General features: G+C 32.2%; 1 protein-coding gene across 1 annotated transcript in view; it reads right to left on the bottom strand.

Moving 5' to 3' along the window:
• The window catches only part of LOC127704281 (uncharacterized), a 37,344-nt gene extending 14,941 nt beyond the window's left edge, over nucleotides 1-22,403 (bottom strand). Inside the window, exons 1-5 of the mRNA XM_052208288.1 lie at nucleotides 22,164-22,403; nucleotides 5,141-5,301; nucleotides 4,200-4,376; nucleotides 2,313-2,462; nucleotides 128-317 (exon numbers count right to left, since the gene is read on the bottom strand). Of these exons, the coding sequence (XP_052064248.1) occupies nucleotides 128-317; nucleotides 2,313-2,462; nucleotides 4,200-4,376; nucleotides 5,141-5,301; nucleotides 22,164-22,308 (823 nt within the window). The 5' untranslated portion in view covers nucleotides 22,309-22,403. The remainder of the gene's footprint in view (nucleotides 1-127; nucleotides 318-2,312; nucleotides 2,463-4,199; nucleotides 4,377-5,140; nucleotides 5,302-22,163) is intronic.

Here is a 22,403-nt window from a genome sequence, read left to right as displayed (position 1 = left end):
TCAAATTTCTGTTTGAAAGCTTTCCTAAATCTGGACATAAAAGAATTTTTCAATATTATCCTTTGTACTTTAATATCAAATTTTATCAATCTATAAAATATCTACAAACATGAAAAAAACTACTTACTAAATGTGAATAAGATGACATTGTCAATTTTTCTAGTAAAACTTATATTCAATTCAGAGAAAAATTCCACTACTTTTTCCCATAACTCATCTGCATTTCCAGTACTCATATCTAATGTTGCTAGTCTGCCAGTTTTGGAAAACAGATCAATAAATGGTTTTACTGCATTTGTAAATAATGTTGCTCTTTTCTGAAATGTTAGAATACAGTGCATTATTTCTTTACAAAAATTTCTTGATATATGTTCCTAGTTATTAAGTTTACCAGATATAAGGACAAGATATTTTTTTTTTTATTTCTGTCCATTCATTTAAAAGAAAAAAATTGAGCTGACATTTGTAACATAAGAACACCATCAACAGATCAGTTCAAGTTGAAATTCTAGTTTAAAAATAAGTTATCACATAATTGATAAAATTAACACTGGGTAATGCAGATGTAATAACCACAGAAATCCATTGGTCATATTCTGCCAAGAACAAATGACCACTTTGGAATGATATTGTAGTCTGGGGATGATAACAGGGCCAATATGGAAAGGGACACGTTATAATGTACAATTATGATGTTTTAATATATACATAAATAAAACAACACAGATTGACAAAACAAAATACATACAACTGAAACAGATTACACCAATCAAATTTATATCATTGAGAGATTAGTTTAAACTGAAACAGATCAGACCAATCAGATTTATATCATTCAGAGATTAGGGTTCTTTCAATACCATCAATAACATTTATGGAGAAGTGCTAATTTTCTATTCATTGGGTCAATATCTCAATCATAAAAACGTAAGCAAAAAGTTTCTGTGCAGTTATATTGGACAGAGATTAAACATGTTTTGCTGATTTGAAGAGTAGTGGACCGAAATATATAACTATGGAGTTATTAAAAAGGTTTCAAAGAACTGAATTTCAAGAGAACATTTTGTGTGAAAATAATGGTTTTTAAACTCAGGAAGCAGCATCAGGCCTAAAATAAAATATTGTTTGTTTCCCCAATCCCGACCGACCCTGCAAAAATGGTGCTACTCGTAAAATTTTATTGTCAAAACTAAGTCAAATATTATTTTAATCATTTTGGATTTTCAGGCTTGCCAGATCGTCCGATAATGTTCAAGTTTTTTGGAAAAATAATATTATTTCCCTACCTACCTACCCACACCTGGCTTGGCAGGGTCGGGATTGGGGAAACAAACAATATATTAATTTAGGCCTCATAAAGGGTTTCTCATGGTCTATTCATACCTCAAAATTTAACCACAGACTGTTGATTCTTTATTTTTTTGTGGGATACTAATTTTCATGGATTTTGTGGGTTCAATTGAACCACATATTTAAATGTTCAATGAAGTGCAAATTTTCTATCCCTTTGTATGCAGACTTTTGTTAAACCACGAAATCAAATATCCATAAAAATACTATTTTTTCCTTAATCCATGAAAAATTGGTACCATGAAAATAAATGAATAGACAGTATGTGAAAATGTCTAAGATTTGAAATGAACAATAATCATGATCATAGATCCATACATATCCAAGTTTACATATGGGCTAGGAATTTAAGAAAAGGCTTCTATACAGTCTACCTGTAATGAATTGCCTATGGTATATTGAACAAGTCGAAATATAAAGAACCTAACCAAGGGCTTTTGAGAAAAAAAATTTCAGAAAGGAGACAAAAGTTAAAGCCAAAGGAAGGCAACAGATACCAAGTGGTTGAAAACTCAACATTTGGCAAGTTGAAAATTGGACTTTATTTCATGAAGGATTAGAGTTTTTTGAAAACTACAATTGTTAGAACTTATAGGGGGAAATTTGTTTGTGAACTTTAATTTAGTATGTAATTGTTTTTTTAACCATCTGCTTGTCAAACTAAGAACCAAGTTTTAAATCACTTTAAGGATATAAATATGTGCCTGTCCCAAGTCTGTCACATAGTTCAGTGGGTGTAGTTGGTTCATGTCTGTTATATTTGTTTTTCGTAAATTGTTTTGTATTTTTAGTTTTTCCTCAATTGAATTGTTTCATATATTTCATGTTGGGGCCTTTTATAGCTGATTGTTGAAGGTCATACAGTTGCCTATAATTGCTTACATCCACTTCATTTGAACTTTAGTGAATAGTTGTCTCATTGGCAATCATACCACATCTCTTTATTTTTATATCAATCTTACAGAAGTTCTAGTGACATCAGCTTCATCTGTTTGAGCAGCTCCTTCCTTGCCTTTTGGGGTTGCTGTAGGATGTTTTGCACATTCAGCTACAGCTTTCTTTACAAACTTTTCTTGGGATATTAACATGTAGAAGGCAAATGATACAGGATACTGAAATTAATTGAACAAATTCAAAATTTAAACAAAGTAGATTTCAAAACTGACAATTACTTTTACATATATCTTTTTCTCCCTCTTGTGATGGTGAGTGCATATGGGGGCTCTAATACAAAAATAATTGAAAACAACTTTTCTAACTTCAGATCATTTCTGGAATTAATACATGTATGAGGTTTTATTGTGTTTCTGATACAAAGTAACTAGTTGACACATTCCAAATTGCATGGACATGATTGAATTGAATATGTGTGTTAACTGTCAATGTATGCAAGTCAACTGACAAAGCAATCTTTCAAATGAGGATGAAATAAATGGAGAATGTATCCATGGGACACAGATGATGCCCCCGCTTGCATATAATGTTATAAAGGGACATAACTCAAGAACGGTAAAAGTGACACCACCCAAATCTGATCTTGATCTTAGTTTTGTGGTAACTTATTTTGTGGAAATAAGCATAATGTATAAGTTTCATAACATTTGGTTGAGGCAAACTTAAGTTAGAGAACGGAAACAAAAATTCAGCAATATGCCATTTGTAAAGGGACACAACTCTAGAACTGTAAAAGTAACACCACCCAAATTCAAATTTGATCTGTGTTTTGTGGTAATAAGCATTGTGAATAAGTTTCATAACATTTGGTTGAGGCAAACTAAAGTAAGAGAACAGGAACCAATTTCGGGATGTACGTATGTTCGTACGGACAGACATACAGATGGACAATGTCAACGCTTAATGTTCCATCCGCTGCGGGGGGGGCATAAAAATGGTACATTTTTATCTTCTTTGTCACAATCACAACTGGTCTTTCTTTCCTTACTTCATTATCCAACATGAGTACCTGAACAGGCGTAAGCATGAACACAGGAAATGCTTATCCTATAGAGGGCCCAAGCATCTTCAGTAATCTTATCATATTCCCACTAGTGTCTGTGGTATGTTTGAGAAAGATTATTTGTGTTTTATGACATTTTTTTTCCAAACCTCTTTTTTTCTTGAACCTCAACAGTATTTCTTTGCTCAAAATTGAAGATGTGTCAGTCTGTCACTTTTCTTCTTCCCTGATCAATTTCAATGTACATTACACAGATGTTTGATTGTTGAAACACTTTTTAAATTTATGCAAACAAATTCATTTTTATTTCAAGCTTCCAGGTTTCCAGTCAAAATATATACAAACCACCTTCACTCTTTTTAAAAGACCAGAACCACCTTAAGTATTCTTATTTTTATATTTCATCTTGTATGTTTTTACTTCACAATTTATTGATCTACAGTTTTTCTATAATTATCTAGTAATGTTTCTAAGTAATTAGTAGAGGACATCTAAGAAAACTGATCATCCGATATATATTTCCTTGGATCACTACATTATGCATAGTATAAAGGAAAATATGTAGTAATCTCATTTTCAATGTGTAAATGATGAGGGCTGTTCTTGTGTTATTTTAATGCTACATAATTTGCTCTGCCTGACCGCTTGAAGTTAATAATACAAGTATGTAATGAATTTGTTTACTTAGGATTATTGTTTAACTATAACAGTATTTCTACTGTATAAACAGACATTATCTAAACAAGGTAGAAAAATTACTTGAAGTTTTAAAATATGACGAATGCTTTAAACAAGCTTTAGTATCTTAATTTGATTTTTGTGTAAACAGTAATATGAATTATGCCAGTGAAACCCAAGATTTTCATGTGGCTTTTTCATCCAAAATGTTTACCTTGTCCTCAAAAAATCTAAATTCATGATGGCAGTCTTTTACGAATGTAGAAACCATCTGCATATATTTCAAATTGGGCATCCAGTCCACCAATATGGTCTGGTCTTTGTTCATTTCACTCAAAGCTTTGGCAACCCACTTCAAAACAACATCTAGTCTGAGAAGTTCTGGTTGTGCCTACAAGACATGACAGATTAACACCATGAAATATATACAATACAACATGTATCTTCTAACAAAACATGTTTGCTGGAAATATTTTTAGTGCACATAATTTAGTTTACAAATATATATATATATATATATATATATATATATATATATATATATACATGAACAAGTCTAAATTGAAAACATCGTTCAAACCTATGATTGCGTTGGATAAAAACCACAATTTTTGTACGTGTGCATGCAAAACAAATTTCTTGGTAGAGGGGTCTAAATACAGCACAAACAACATATTCCAAAAGACCAAATGAGTGAAAAAGTATATTTTAACAAAACGCATTTGACTCGCAGGTCAAACAACTGATGTTGTTAAACCCTGCTGACTGCCATTGTCGATTGCCAAATAAACAGATCACAAGATGTAACAAAATAGATCTTATTATTAATTTATTACCAAACAGAAAACAATGAATATATATATATACATGATATATCATGCATGTAATATAGTAAACATACTACATGTATTGTCATAAAATATATGAAAGCCAGTTTGTGTAACTTACATACAAATGAACATAATTTTTTTTGTTTCTTAGGTACATTGTACTTCAAGTTTCAAATATGAACATCATATTACTCAACAATTAAAGAAGGTGAGTTCAATCCTATCAGCCAATTAACATGATAAACATAATCAGCAATTAAAAATTATATCAATAAATCAGCAGAGCTCATGGTGAAATTTTTTGTATCAAGAAGTTGTAACTTACTTTAATAAGTTGTTGAACTTGTGCTGTTAGACGAGATGGATCAGGTTCTTCCAGCTTCTTTGCAAGTTCTTCCAATATTATATTTTCCACATTAAGAGTGTTAAAGCCAAACACTTGAGCTATGTTGTACACCATTTTTCCCTTTTTGGAACCAGGCCCACCTGAAAGCAAACATATGATGAAGACATAACCTTTCAATTAGTTTAATTAAGGTCTGGAGCTGGCATGTCAGTAACTGCTAGTAGTCTTTTGTTAATTTATGTTGATCATTGTCATTTTGCTTAGTTTCTTATATGTTACCTATTCTAGTATCGGACTTGGACTTCTTTTAAACTGAGTTTTACTGTGCGTATTGCTGTGTGTTTGTTTATTCCACATTGGCTAGAGGTATTGGGGGAGGGATGAGATCTCACAAAACAATTTAACCCCGTCGCATTTTAGCGCCTGTCCCAAGACAGGAACTTCTGGCCTTTGTTAGTCTTGTATGTTTTTTATAATTTTTGTTCATTTATATGTTACAGAGTTTAGTGTGATGTCACTTTTCGCTGAACTAGTATACATTATTGTTTAGGGGCCAGCTGAAGGACGCCTCCTGGTGTGGGATTTTCTTGCTGTGTTGAAGACCCATTGGTGGCCTTGGGCTGTTTTCTACTCTTTGGTCGGGTTGTTGTCTCTTTGACATATTCCCCGTTTCCATTCTCATTTTTATATTTAAAGAATTAGCCTCTGAATAAGAGGTAGTGTGGGATTTACATTAATGAGAAAGAATTCCCTAAGACAAGGATACTTAAACTAAAACAAAGGCTGTTGTCTCTTTGACATATTCCCCGTTTCCATTCTCATTTTTATATTTAAAAGTATTAGCCTCTGAATAAGAGGTAGTGTGGGATTTACATTAATGAGAAAGAATTCCCTAAGACAAGGATACTTAAACTAAAACAAAGGCTAAAAGGTTCCAGTAAACAATCAAAGCACTGTAAGCGCTGTAGGCAGTTAACCAAAAACCAAGGCAAACATAATTATGAAAACTGTGGCTATGTTGCTTCATTTTTTTTAAGATTTAAAAGAACAAACATTAAACATTCATATATTGTGCATTTATGTTCATTTAATGAATTAATTATTAAGGCAAATAATTCATATTTTATCAAGGTTTTCAAAAGCAACGCATATATCAAGTATATTTTTAATGGTCATGTGTCTGCAGTGGTACAAGTTCGAAATGATTGCAGTTGTTCTAGTTGATAGTTAACGTTGGTATTAGTTGACTGTTAGTAGTTCAAGTTGACTTAGTACGAGCTTGTAATAGTATGCATGGACTTGCTTCCCTGGAAAGAAAACTGAGTTTGTGTTCTACAGTGCAAAAGTTATGAGACACAAATCAGACAAATGTTTACTACTACGGGGATCAAAGGTGAGGTCTGACTGACCTGCCCATAATAAATGTAAATGACCCCCGCCTTCACCCCAAGTCCATGATGTCTAAGTTTGGAATAAAATGACAGGTGATTATAATAAAGTTGGTCAAACACTCTTGGGCTTGAAAGATATGTTTTCTTTAAAATGAGCCATATTAAAATGAAATTTTTTATAGAACCAGAAATTATTCAAAATATAATTAAGGTAAATTCTTTAAACCTACTCATTTTTTGCATCAATAAAATTTTATAATAAACAAGAAATAATTGTAACAGAATGCTGTTACGAAGTCTCCCAAACAAAGCTGCCATAATTATTCATTCCCATGGTCGCCTGACATTGGGCAAAGTCTAGTACACATTGATTAGGTCTAGTAAAGTGATATGCATATGTGATGCCTATGAGATTGACCTTGTATGTCATTCAAATCTGTTTGAAATGACGAACAGGAATGAATATGGTTTAGGAGTTGGTATCTCAAACTTTTACAAGTTCTTAAAACACACACAAGAGGGGATGGGGTGACCTTAGGGACTAACCCTATATTTCATTTGATTTTTTATGTTGTCCCATACATGAATATATATATGGTTTAGGGGTGGGGATCTCGACCGTTATCAAGTTTTCAAACTGGAGGGGGTGGGGTGACCCCGGTGACTTCCCCTATATTTCATTTGATTTGTTATATTGCCAAATACATGAGTATATATGGTTTAGGGGTGGGGATCTCATCTGTTTCCAAGTTATCAAACAGGAGGGGGTAGGGTGAACCTTAGGACTCTCCCTATATTTCATTTGATAAGTTCTGCTGTCCCATACATGAATATATATGGTTTAATTTAGAGGTCGGGATCTCGACTGTTTCCAAGTTCTCAAACAGGAGGGGTGGGGTGACTGCAGGGACTCCCCTATATTTCATTTGATTTGTTATATAGTCCCATACATGAGTATATATGGTTTCGGGGTGAGGGTCTCGACCGCTTCCAAGTTCTCAAACAGGATGGTTTACAGTGACCATAGGAGCTGCCCCTATATTTCATTTGTTTTGTTATATTGTCCCATACATGAATATATATGGTTTAGGGTGGGGATCTCGACCGTTTTCAAATTCTCAAACAGGAAGGGGTAGAGTGGCCCCAAGCACTCAACCTATATTTCATATAATTTGTTATGTTGTCCCATACATGAATATATATGGATAAGGGGTTGGATCTCGACCGTTTCCAAGTTCTCAAACAGGAGGGGTGGGGTGACCCCCAAGGACTCCCCCTATATTTCATTTCATTTGTTATATTGTCACATACATGAATATGTATGGTTTATGGGATCATTATTTTTTTGTATGCTCCAATGAACAAATTATGTCTTTAAGAGAAAGATATATACCTACATATTACACACAAAATCCTTCCCAATTGAAAAATACTGGTCTATTATCACACTGTAACGTGCCACTGCTAACAAAAGTGTGCATGTTTCTAAGACATATTGAAAAAATATTTTCATAATACAAAGCATGTTACAATAACTTCATATCCACGTTGCAATTAAGAATTTTGCAAACAAATCAACCAACTATGGTTTATTTCAATTTTATTGTATGATATCACTTATTTATTTATTGTGTGTCTTGCTTGTAAATGTATAAGTATATATGTAATTGTTAATGTATAATTGTTATCCTCTTGTAGCACCATACGTGTGCTTAAGTTTAAATAAATTGTCTTGTCTTGTCTTGGGATCTTGACCGTTTCCAAATTCTCAAACAGGAGGGGTGGGGTGACCGCAGGGACTCCCTCTATATTTCATTTGATTTATTATATTGTCCCATACATGAATATATTTGGTTTAGGGGTGGGGATCTCGACCATTTCAAAGTTCCCAAACAGGAGGGTTGGGGTGACCCCAGGGACTCTCCTGTATTTCATTTGATTAGTTATATTGTCCCATACATGAATACATATGGTTTAGGGGTGGGGATCTCGACTGTTTCCAAGTTCTCAAATAGGAGGGGTGGGGTAACCCTAGGGACTTCCCCCTATATTTCATTTGATTAGTTATATAGTCCCATACATGAATATATATGGTTTAGGGGTGGGGATCTCATCCGTTTCAAAGTTATCAAACAGGAGGGGGTAGAGTGACCCAAAGGATTCCACATTTATATCATATGATTTGCTTACATTCAGGTATCATAAAATCTAGTTGCACTATTTGCGAAAACAAAGTAAGAAACTTCCAGCTATGTTAACTGACCCTTCAAAATTGAGAAAAAAATTGCAGTAATGTGTTTACACTTTAAAAGCATCTTACATGCATTATCAACATTTATCACTGATAAAGAAGATTTATACTGTCACCAGGAACATATATATTGTTAGATATACTGTTCCCAGCTGTCACATTGTATTGGATTTTGACATTAAAATTTGTCAAAAAGTAATTTTGAGTTTCTGTATCAAATATTTTTTGCTTTTTCTTTCTTTTACATATATCTTTTGGTTTCCATTTCTAGTGTTTATATTTATTTACCATGCATAGATGTATTTTGTCACCTGCCTGAAATTTTTTTTTGTAGTTGATCTCCAAAACCCGGAATTACCCTTATCCGCTTCCGGAATCGGACCCGATATTGTAATTGTCTACACGGCATCCATTGTTTTTCAATGTTGTTTTTGTCAGTCAGATACGATTTTACTCGAATTTACACATTACTTGTAGGCGATTATCTGTATAAAGCTAGCGGTTGAACAAAATGAACATCGCTGTCATGAATAATAAAGATGAAAATACGTTTTGAGATCGTTTATTTAGAGACTTTGGTAAAAAGGTTTGCAAAGTTATTTTTAATTTTCTTTCAAGTGAAAGGTCCGTCGGGCGTAGCTAGTAACCAAGTCGAGAGTCCGATTGCAAAAGTGGAAGGTCGCGGACCTCGGACCACCTTTAATTTGAATCCCTGCCTCCAAATTGAAAAGATACGAAAATTTCGTCTTCTAATTTGAAATTGCCGCCAACAGCATGTACAGTGGAACTTATTAATAGACTACTGACGTAGTTGTAACACGTATTGACGACAAACAATATTCCTACGACTTTTGCCATTTGGGAAATCTAAACTACTTGTCTTTAAAGATTTTCGGCGATTAAATATTTCATACAATTGTTCTTCGACATCTTAGCCAAAAGCACAGGGGATAATAAACTACATAAGGATTCCTAATGTGCTCTACTTCCTATGTGCAACTTCAAAACTTTTGGGTGGTTCGACGATCATTTAAGGTTTTTTCTGGTCATATTTTTGTAATCCAGAATTAAAAGTATGAAAAAACTATTTAATTAGTTATAAATAACATTATATCCAGCTAGATAATAACAATGGCACGTATTTCAGCATTTATTGGGTAGAACACAAATCTAGGGTGCTCGCATAAGGCAGCTTTACTGCCTAAAAATGGTTTTTACAATTTTTTATTATCCCTTACTGATTATATTAATCTAAAGTCATTGAAGCATATTTATGAGTAGGAGTCTAATATATTGCTTTAAACATGTTAAACTGGGACTATGATACTAACTATTAGTATAATTGTCCCAGCTTTAAATAGACATTATAATAGGACAGATTCTATGAAATTTTCCTTGAAATAAAGTATCAAAAATACGAGATGAAATGTGTGCAATACTAATGATACCCCACTTTATGTATTCAATGAACTGGAAGTTGATAAGCTATGGATGTGAAACTGCATCATATGTTATAGCAGGCTCACTGTTACTTCACATGAAGCTTGATGCTGAATTTCAGGCTCTGATCTGTAGTTCCAGAGAAAATTAGATGAAAATTTATACATGGCCATTATGGGTTATTGTTAGAATATATAAGAATTCAGTTAGCAGGAAACTGATGAGTGATGATTATGTGAAAATGCATCACAGTAAAACATGCTTACATGAATCTTGCTACCAAATTTCAGAAAGCTCTGATTTGTAGTTCCTGAGAAAAATGTGAGAAGAATTTCCTGGGATGGATAAATGGACAGAGGTAAACCAGTATACTCCTCCCACTTCTGTGAAGCTCAGGTATAATAAGAGGTACTAAAGATTCTGGCAATCCTGCCACTGAAAAAGGAGAATCTGGGTCCATTCGCCCTTATTCACATTCACCCTAGTACCTGTTCGCCCTATGTCCGTTCACCCTAAAACATGTTTGCCCCAGGTTCATTTGCCCTGAATTTTACTTTATTTCGTTGACATGTTGTTTAATGTATATAAATTTAAAAAAATGAGTATGTTAAAATTTTTTGGAAATTTGGCCAAATATTAATGTTGTATTGCTGCTACCATATCATTATTTTCCTTTGATTTGCACTGTAGAGTACAGGAATACAAGGTATATAATATAAAACAATTGAATCTTTATTGATACATTTTGACAATTTCAAAACAATCATTTTAAAACAGTTATTACAAGATCCAACTTGAACAGTCAAACTTAGTCCTTCGCAACACACACCCGTTACATGATGTTCTAACATCACTATTATAAAGAGCACTGACAAAATATTCTAGACTAGATGTGCCAGAGCGACACCAATGGCTCCGCTTGCAAAAAAATGCTTGAAGCCATTTTTAGGAGTGGAAATTTGAGAATGAAAGTCTGTATAACTGTTCATAGCCAAATGACAGAAGGACAGAATGATGGAATGACTGATAAGGGTAAAACTATATGGCCCAGAAAACTTTATTGCGGGGCTATAAAAATAAAATACTAAAAAGACACAATCACGCAGTCATTCACTCTTCATTTCTACATTAGTAACAACACTATTTACTAAATAATCCCCTTCGAGATCAAAGAAGCCAAATCACGAAAAAAAATTCCCTTTCATGTCTTACAATTCATACATCATTGTTCTTACTCATTTCAAGCTGACTACAATGTAGTTCATTTAAAACAAAATTTCATTATTAATCCACCAAAGACAATTAATGCAACAATCAATGAGATCAAAGACATCATAAATATAACTAATCACCATTCTAAATTACAATTAACAGTCATTAAACGTAATTCTAAATGAAAACAACTGTAACAACGAAGCCAATCAATGCTACAAAACAAGCCATTTATTTTTAAATAGTTTAATCCACGTTTTTTGAGAAATATATATTTTCTTTAATTTTTACCATATATATATTTTTTTTAAAGTAGGTCGAACAGATTCTGTGGGCAAATGAACCAAGGGCAAACAGACCTGATACTGATAAAAGAGGTGCTGTAAATACGAAATGTGTAGGCACCAACAGATGCAATGATCCCTATATACGAATTCACTGACCAAGCGGTATTGAATAAATATCAGTAACAACTGATTAAAATACAGGTCATGCAAACATCAATTTATGTTTAATTACTTTTCAAATTCTTTATTCAACTTTGAATTTTTAGGACTAATTTACTTAGAAAAACAAATTAAATTAAATGTATACAGAATTTTAAGAGTTCATTATAATTTTTTTTTCAAATAATGTGAAAATGTACATTGGAATTCACATACAATACTGATAACGTTTCTTTCAAGTTTGTAAATATGTAAGTTTTGTAACAATTTATACAAAAATTACTCCATTTGTTGCTAAAAGTAGTCTGAATAAACTAAAGTATCTAATAAATGAAGAATAGACCAATATGAACCATGAAAACAAACAATTTATATATATACATGTATAACATGTATATTAAAAGGTCTGTAAATATTTGACTATTCCCTGTATTTATTCTTCAGATTTATATTTGCTTTGCTTATAAATGATTACTGAAATAAATTACTCCTTCCTATCATAATCAATCTGCTACAACTGACAGACCCTTTATACATTTTTACAATATTAAATTTCTGATTACTTTACCTAATGCTTCATTAAAAGCCTACACAAATCACTAAACTGAAATTAACAGAAAGTAAAGAGAGAAGGGTTTTTGTATTGAGTCAAATTAATCAAGCCTGTCTTGAACAGTAATATTGTTATGAATCAATGTTTTCTCACGACATTGCATAAAGTATTGATTTATATTTGATTTTTTAGAAAGAAATCTCCATTAACCTGCATCTTATTCTTGATTATATACTCTACTCATCAATTAAGCCATTTAAATCTTGATCCAGTCAAAGCATGTTACTTATAGTCTGTCAACACAATCTCATTGTAATATCAAACAATCAATTTCCCTCTTTTTCATGTGTGAAACAGTCAGTTTCAATCCTTAAGGTATATAGTCTTGAAATTTGTACAGTCATGGCAATTAATATTATATGTAGATTATCAATGGTTTTTCAAACGAGAGGGTGTTTCTCAGCTACAATCTCATCGAAAGGCGACAGACCCGAGATGAGAAGTGGCAGAGAAACATCCTTGAGTTTGAAAGACCAGATATTCTGTTTATCGCTATTTTGCATATGACATCGTTGATGTTTACATTGACAACATCAAGTGTGTCCTTAGTTTTGGACGATAATTTTCTATCTCAAGCGAGTAGCATGATATGGAAAATTATCACAAAAAATGATCAAAGGAAAAATACACAAAATAGCGATAAGACATATATATCCCAACAAAAAATGATTATGGTACTGGCAAAAACTATTAAAATTCAGGCAAAAATTAATCAAAATTATCTTCATTAGAGGGCACAATTGTGACCTCATAATGACTTCACAATAGTTCTAATGTGTATGAGCTTGTTGAATTTGTTTTAGTCAGATATTTTCACATATTTTGTCATCAATTTTTTTCATATCTTAAGTTAAAAATATCACAGAATCATTCTGAGAATTTTAGGGCCAATATGGACCCTTTGTGAACCTTCTCCTTTGCAAAACTTTATAACAATTATGGAGTTACATTTAATTTATTACGAAAGAAACGAAACCTTTCCCCAGAATGAGTTCCGCTTTGCCAGGGTATCTAATTTTTTTGCAAGTTCACCTGTCCCATTGAATAAATACGACAGCTATTGTTCTCTGTGGAGTTTATTCAATTTGAATTAAAAGTTTTCCTTGAAAAGCCAATCATTAATTGATTAATTTAGCTTGACAAATTATTTAACTCTTAGTGAATGAAAATAATTGATTAATTTAGCTTGACAAATTATTTAACTCTTAGTGAATGAAAATACATGTATATGTCTAATGTTTGTTGTGAAATTTTGGTAGCAAGGGAAATGAACTTTCCCGGGCTGGGCAATACTCATAGAAATGGATAATACTGGGCAATATGATTTTTTAAGCTGAATTTTACACAGAATAATAAAGAAAGATTAAGTTTCATAGTATTACTGCTAAATATACACATTTTATACAGATACACATGGAGTCATTTTCAGAGGATAAAATCTATTTCTTTCTTGTCACTATTAATTCTATATACATGAAAAAGTCAGAATACATTTAAGTTTTGCTTATTTTTGGATGCCAAGGTTTGAAAAAATGCATTTTAGTGTGGTGTAATAGTGAATTGTATAATGTAATAAATTGGGGTGCATTGCATTTGCGCCAATTTTTACAAAATCCAATCTTTCATTTGCCCCACAAGGTTATATTTCATTTGTGCCAAAAGATAAAAACTACATTTGCGTCATTTTACAGGTATCATTTAACGGAAAAGTTTATAATATTCATTGCTACATCGTGAATAAAAAAGTTTTTTTAAGAGTCTAAGTAAGTTCTAATTAATTTTTTAATATAAAACTGAGTCACTTAGGTTTAAAATTATATAGTGTTCACATGTTTGAGGTGTCAAGATGGACATTGTCAATTTTAAGACAAACAGGCCGTTAGTCTTCTCAGAATTGGATTGTTTCATATTTTTCATGTCAGGGCCGTCTAGACTCTAGAGCCGACTATACGCTATGGGTTTTCTCATTGTTGAAGACCGTATGGTTGCCTGTACTTGCTGTCATCCACTTCATAATTCATTTAAACTTTGGTGGATAGTTGTCATACCACATCTCCTTATTTTTATATAGAGGAAATAAGTCTTTTTATGACACATATATAGGTTATCAAGTGTACATGAGTACATCTGAGCCTTTGCTTACAAGTCTTGTGTCAGAACAAACTTTTGGTTTTACTCCAGTGTATAGTGCTTTCATTTAGGTTTTATGATCTAGTTAAATTATAACAGAACTGGGTTTTAACATTATTGTGAAAAGTCTCTTCTTAAGAACGTGTATAGTGCTTTCATTATGGTTACGATGACTAATTTTGGAGGAATATGTTTTATAATGCAATCAAAATCTGTGTTTTGAAGTTAATATCAAAAGTCTCTTTTGAATAAAACTATTTTTTTATACTATTTACCTGTATTATTGGCGCAAATAAAATGTTTTATTTTGGCGCAAATGAAATATGGTTTGTGGCACAAATGAAAGATTATTTTGGCGCAAATGAAATGCTGCAAAAGCAAAGCACCGATAAATTGGTATACAATCATATTGCTAAATAAACACTCTTAGGGGACATTGTCACCCAAACTTGTAGAGAACAAAACAGTCCATTTTCCTTACATATACATAATATAATACATTGTTTACTCTAAATATTAGTTGTAAAAAAAACAAATTGAATACTTTGGATTCATGTTAACAGTTTGTCCAATATAGACAGTTCTGGCAATTTAATAAATGTTTAGGATTATCTATTAATCATAACGGACCAATACTTTCTCAAATTTATACACTTTATAATAAGAGTCTCAAACAAATAAATTAAAGTATAATGTCTTACATATTTTTGTTTTATGCATTGCATTTGTAATTTAGAACTAAATCCTCTTTAAGATTTTTCATATTACCCAGTATTACCTGGTAAAACCTGGGTTTTTCCCAGTATTTCCCACTGGACTAGGCAAGACTCTGAAAAACCCGGGTTTTTGCCAACCCTGGAATTATTAATTTCCCATATTTTTTTACAAATGTTTTATTTTTTAATTTGTTCAATAACACTGATTATAAGCAGAAAAAAGTAAATTTCTGACATAAAATTTTGCTATGTTCCTATGGATCTTTTGTGACTTCCAAATCTTATTTAATTTGTGTTCAAGCAATAAAAACTTATAAAAAAATAACAATGTTTATATTTAGGTACCAATTATAAGCCATTTATTCTGTCCTAAATTAATCCTATCTTACACATCAATCAACCTAAAAGAATATTTTATTGGTTTCTAACCAATATTACAGAATTGCTAGTAGCAATGCTACCAAAATTTCACAATAAACGCTAGACATATACATATAGATCTATTAACACATATACATTGTATATGGAAACAAAGAGTATTAGCAATTGAATTTATATAATATTAAATACATGTAAGTTGATAAATAACGGTATAGGGTGATACACTTCATGAAAGGCTACAAATAGATAGATATAAGAAGATGTGGTATGAGTGCCAATGAGACAACTCTCCATCCAAGTAAAAATTGTTTATTTTTGTCAATCAGTTGCAATATAGGTGTAGAGGAAAGCCTTGAGGTGATATTTTCCAATCACTGCCTTACCAGGACAGATAATTGGCATACAACAGATTCTATAGCATATTATTGGAGTTAACTCCCTCAACATAAGTCTTATAATGCATTCTATAGAATTTATATCTCACCTGGTAAGGTTCTATGCAAAAAAATATAAATGAATTTCAACATCTTATAACATCAGGTATATCCTAAACTGTAAAACAAGACATCAAAAGAATTCATTTGTAGACTTTTCACCCATGAATAACATTTTGCATGTTTCTTATAAGGGCTGGTACTTTGAAATGTTTTAAAAAACAACATTTCTTTTGTTATTTAAGGTGCTATTTATATTTAATTCCCTGGACTATCCCTTCTTTCCTTTTCATTTTCAATGTACCTCTTGACTTACATGTATTTATTTGCTGGAAGTCTTTGAGCAACACCTTTTTTTTCATTTCAAAAGTAACAGAGTTCTCAAAAAGTGGTGGTCTGAAGGTTTTGACCACCAAAATTTTGCAAAATACCCAATAATTTTGTTTTTTTTTGCAATAAAAAAAATAGTGAGGGCCAGCGGATTTTCTTCTAGGACCATCTGGGAATTTTTTTTTTGAGAATTCTGTAATTAGCTGAAAGGTATATTCTGTGAAGTAACATGTATATCTTGCCTTTCTTTAGCAAGAGGCTCTAAAAGACGTTAATTGCTCATCTGGTAAAATTATGCCATTTTGATATTTATTTTACTTTTATTGCAATCAGATATGTTTTCTTATTTGTAAAAGTATTATTTAGTTGCCTTTTGTAGATCTTGTGTTGATGATCAGTTTTACTGTTTACAGTTTAACAATGTTTAAACCTATCTATTAAGTTTTCAAAATAAAAATCGGCAAAATTATACAAAATAAGTAAAATATCATTATCTAAAGACAATAAACTTGACAAAATATGCAATAAAATGCTCCGCTGGGTGCAGCTTGATACTACCGCAGAGGTCGAACCCTGAACAGTTGGGGCAAGTATGGACACAACATTCAAGCTTGATACAGCTCTGAATTTGGATTGTGATTAAATATTTGACACAGCATAGGTTTCTGACACAGAATGAATGTGGTCTAAGAACTTAATTTTTTTTTAATTTACCTATTATGGTCCAATATCCAAAATCTAAATACATGGTTAGATTCGGCATATCAAAGAATCCAAAGAATTTAATTTTTGATGAAATCAAACAAAGTTTAATTTTGGACCCTTTTGACCTCAATGTGGACCAATTTGATAACGGGCCCAAAAATCAAAATACATGGTTAGATTCAGCATATCAAAGAACCCCATATATTCAATTTTTGTTGAAATCAAACAAAAAGTTTAATTTTGGACCCAATCTTGGACCAACTGGAAAACTGGACCCATTTTCAAAAATCTAAACACATGTTTAGATTCAGCATATCAAAGAACCCCAAGAATTCAATTTTTGTTAAAATCAAACTAAGTTTAATTTTGGACCCTTTGGACCTTAATGTAGACCAATTTAAAAAACGGGACCCAAAACTAAAAATTGAAATACACGGTTAGATTTGGCATATCAAAGAACCCCAATAATTCAATTTTTGATGAAAATAAAACAAAGTTTAATTTTGGACCCTTTTGACCTCAATATGAACCAATTTGATAGCGGGGCCCACAAATAAAAAATCTAAATACATGGTTAGATTCAGCATATCAAAGAACCCCATATATTCAATTTTTGTTGAAATCAAACAAAGTTTAATTTTGGACCCCGATTTGGACCAACTTGAAAACTGGGCCCATAATCAAAAATCTAAATACATGTTTAGATTCAGCATATCAAAGAACCCTAAGAATTCAATTTTTGTTAAAATCAAACTAAGTTTAATTTTGGACCCTTTGGACCTTAATGTAGACCAATTTGAAAACGGAACCAAAAAATTAAGAATCTAAATACACGGTTAGATTCGGCATATCAAAGAACCCCAATAATTCAATTTTTGATGAAATCAAACAAAGTTTAATTTTGGACCCTTTTGACCTCAATGTGGACAAAGTTGATAACGGGGCCCAAAAATCAAAAATCTAAATACATGGTTAGATTCAGCATATCAAAGAACCCCATATATTCAATTTTTTTTTAATCAAACAAAGTTTAATTTTGGACCCAAATTTGGACCAACTTGAAAACTGGGCCCAAAATAAAAAATCTAAATACATTTTAAGATTCAGCATATCAAAGAACCCCATATATTCAATTTTTTTTAAATCAAACTAAGTTTAATTTTGGACCCTTTGGACCTTAATGTAGACCAATTTGAAAACTGGACCCAAAATTAAAATTTCTAAATACACGGTCAGATTTGGCATAACAAATAAATAAATGTGGTCAAAGATTTTACAAATCTAATGCGCCATACTGTGCAATTAAAGATTACTTCTTCAAATTTTTCAATATTTGAAATTTGAAAAAATATAATATTTGAAGAATAATTCTTTTTAATTTCTGAAAACTGAAATGAGAAAAAATTTACCCCCCACAATTTCTTTTTACACCCCTCAATTCTTTCCCTCAAGATATGGTCATAATCTCAATTCAAATTTCCAATGGAATTTGCAACCATAATTACCCATTTAAATTTACCATAGTGCTAACTTAATTTATTTTATAATAGAATTTAAAATATGGTGTCAAATCTTTCATATGGATTTTTTTGTAAAAAAAAAAAGATGCAACATTTGCAGATACTTTTACTGGTCTTCCTTTATAAATATGCATTTCTTTAAACATAATTTAAAAGCAGTGTAAGGGAAGTAATCAAAGCTTTGTATGTGGATTACCTCCCTTACACTGTTTTAAATTGTCTTAATTGTTCATTAACCATTACTTTATACATAGTTTAAAAGCAGTGTAAGGGAGGTAATTTAAATGATGTATTTTATTTATCTCCCTTACACTGCTTTAAATTATGTTTTGTACTAAAGTATTTGTCCATATAAAAATGCTTGTTTTTTTCCCCTTTTATGGCCCCTAATTCCTAAAATTTTGAGGCAATTACCCCCACAATCAATCCCAGCATTCCCTTTGTGATATGGAACCTTGTGGTACAATGTCAGAGAGATCCATACACTAATACACAAGTTATGTCTGGAAGTTACAAAAATGCTTATTTTTGGCCCCTAATTCCTTAACTGTTGGTACCATAACCCCCAAAATCAATCCCAACCTTTCTTTTGTGGTATTTAAGCTTATGTTAAAATTTCATAGAGATCCATTCACTTAAACTAAAGTTAGAGTGTGAAAACCAGTGTGTCTTCGGACGACGCCGCCAACGTCATACCAATATACGATTGCAAAAATTTTTTTGCGGTCGTATAAAAATTGATAATAATCATCACTCTGGGGAACACTACACTTGACAAAAATGCAAAATATGGATAAATATATATCATATAGTATAGTTTCTGAAATAATACAAAAAATAGGTAAACAACTTTTAAGGGCAATAACTCCTATGTCCTTTTTCTGTAAATTTCATAGGAGATAGACCTTGACCTACTAAATCATATTTTACCCCATGTCAGTTTTGCTATAACTGCTTTAGTTTTATAAGCCCAAAACTGCATTTTCCCCCGATGTGTTATTTTTTAGCAACAGTTGTTAATCGATTAAAACAGATAATTTTTTTTTAAACTTAGGAACATTCAGGTAAATTTGGGTAACATGTGGCGAAGATTTTTTCTTTAAAGTTTACGATGGATGATGACAAAAGTTCACATGGCCTTTCAGGTGACTGCAGTCTTCACAATGAACTTTAAAATCTTCAGGCCCAGAGCTCAACTTTTGAAAAATTTTAGTTAGATTCTGTTGGCCTAGCTGTAGATATGATTTTTACAGGCCCGACAACAATTTTACAAGCCTGGGCTGCTGGCCCTGTGGTTCAGCGTGAAGACTAGGTGAGTCAATAACAGTTCAAGAGTTGCAAATATATCAATTTTATAAAAGAAGGTCAAAATCTAGTTTTGAACTATCTGTTATGTGTTAATAGTATCATATATGAGGATAAGAATGCCTTTTACTGTCAGGCGTCAATTGGTCATTTTCAGCTACCGTTAGCGTCAAATTGGTAAAAATTTTATCATGATTCGTCAAAATATCTTTATCGTGATTCGTCAAAGGTCTCAAATAATTATCCGTTACCGTTATTTTTGGAAAAAATTTAATGTGATTTGTCAAAATCAGTCAATTGTTTTATTGTCATAAAGAACATACATTTTATAGTCATGCTCCAAAAATTACCGTTAACTTCATTTGGCAAGATTTTTTACCGTTATTAGTCATGAAGGTACCCCCTCTACAACCCTCATATATGGTCTCATTTTCTAATGCTGTGACAATAAGGTTTATTGAGTATAAGTGTCAGAGTGCGTGTTGAATGCATATTTTTCACTTTTGGGCTCATTACACATAGAATTAATCTTTCATCAGATGATAAGTCCTACATTTGTACATTAGTTTATACAAATGTACATCTGTTCTATTCAACATATGAATACAGATTACAGTCATGGTTTCCGATCCCAGCTATGTATAAATAATGGTGCTCACAAAAATTGAGATACATGTACCGTCTATACAGGTAAACAATTCTAATCTCAAGAAATGGAATAGGAAAAGAATGCTTAAACTACTTAAAACGTGCCAACTATTAACTCTTCAGAAATTGTCTAATTTTTGTTTATTTGCAAAAATATGCAAATGACTATACCCTGCTTCTGATGCTTTTTAATGACAATAAAGCTAAGATAGGTGATCACGGGTGGGATAGTTAAAGTGTGGAGCTGGAAGGGTGGGGTGCTGGCCCAAAGTTAGTCATCTGGTGCAAAAATCATGAACTTTTAATACTATTTCTTGACCGGAAGACTGAGGGATGCTGATAGATGAACCTCACTGTTATCTGCATGTAGAATGAACCCCAGTGAACACATAAGCCACAAAAGTGCTTAGGTTTTGTGAAACTGATCTTGGTACGGCAGTCTAAAGAAGGTCATTTCCTACAAAAATCTAATTTTTCGCTACACTTGACCTGCAACCAGAAGTAGTTGTTCCCTTTTAAGCATATTTCAATAACAAACACGATCAGTAGTCTTATGCCCACTGGTTTACACTATTTCTGAAAGTTTTAGGCCTCTGTACTTTGTGAGCCAGACACTGAACTTAGTGAAAGGAGCCCACCGGTGACCCCTCCAGAAAAACCAGTTTTATCAGATTTCAATCTTCCAAGTTTGTATTTGGGCTTTAACTGCACCTTAAACCTGAGAAACATGACAATAAATAGTCTTTGATTGAGGTAACATGCATTAATTTTAAAATATGAATCATACAGTTGACCCTTTATGTGTATGGAGAGCCATTGGAGCCAAAAACTGGTATTTTGGTTAAAGGCCATAATCATGATAATATTACAGCCCCTCACTGTATGGGTTATTTAAAGATATTTCATTTACGGTTTCATGAAGTACATGTACATTTGTAGCAAATTCACATAGCGAAAATCAGAATCGTTTGTTTTTTGCAAGAAGACCAATCGGAAACCATAAAGAATATTCACTGCGAATTTAACATTGTCATTTTGCTGTGAGAACACTAAATAATTTTCAGATAACCTTCTTGGAAAGCCTGCAAAACTTATTCTGACAACATAAATAAGCATGTCATAAATCATTTTGTAGACAATTCAATATGACAATGTAGATCTTGGACACGACAAGTTTCAGTAAGACACTTAGACAGACAACTGCAGATTCGAAATATAATGAAACTTCACACAACAGAGTGTCATTTCATACAAATGGGTTGGGTACCTTGTGTTATATCAAGGTATTCTTGAGGGAAAAATTTCAAAGACAAGTGCCTGTGACTGAAATCTTACAGCAGTTGGCTTTGTAAATTAAAGACAGAGTTGACAGGAGCAGTTAAGCAAAGAAAAAAACACTAGCTTCCTTTCACAAATTTTAAAGGGGTAGTAACGTAGTCAATATTTTATCAGAGATATTTTCGATATCACAATCACCTACCGAACACAAATATTAATCTGGGATTTGAATCCTTCAGCTTAACATTTTCTCCTATATCCAAATTGACCACAGGTTTTGCAAAGATTGAAGTACGTCGATGTCCATGCTCAGCCTTTGGGCTATCTGTACTCCCGCCACATCCCATGTCAGTCCGATGTATTATGTATCATTTCCTTTCTGTATATTATTGCAATCAAAATTATATATCTTGTCACTTGCGTCGACTGCTAGGGTATAATG

The sequence above is a fragment of the Mytilus californianus genome, unplaced genomic scaffold, assembly GCF_021869535.1.
Source record: "Mytilus californianus isolate M0D057914Y unplaced genomic scaffold, xbMytCali1.0.p SCAF_6, whole genome shotgun sequence".
NCBI lineage: Eukaryota > Metazoa > Mollusca > Bivalvia > Mytilida > Mytilidae > Mytilus > Mytilus californianus.
The sequence above is the reverse complement of the archived record's forward strand: the minus strand, read 5'-3'. Positions and strand labels throughout refer to the sequence as shown.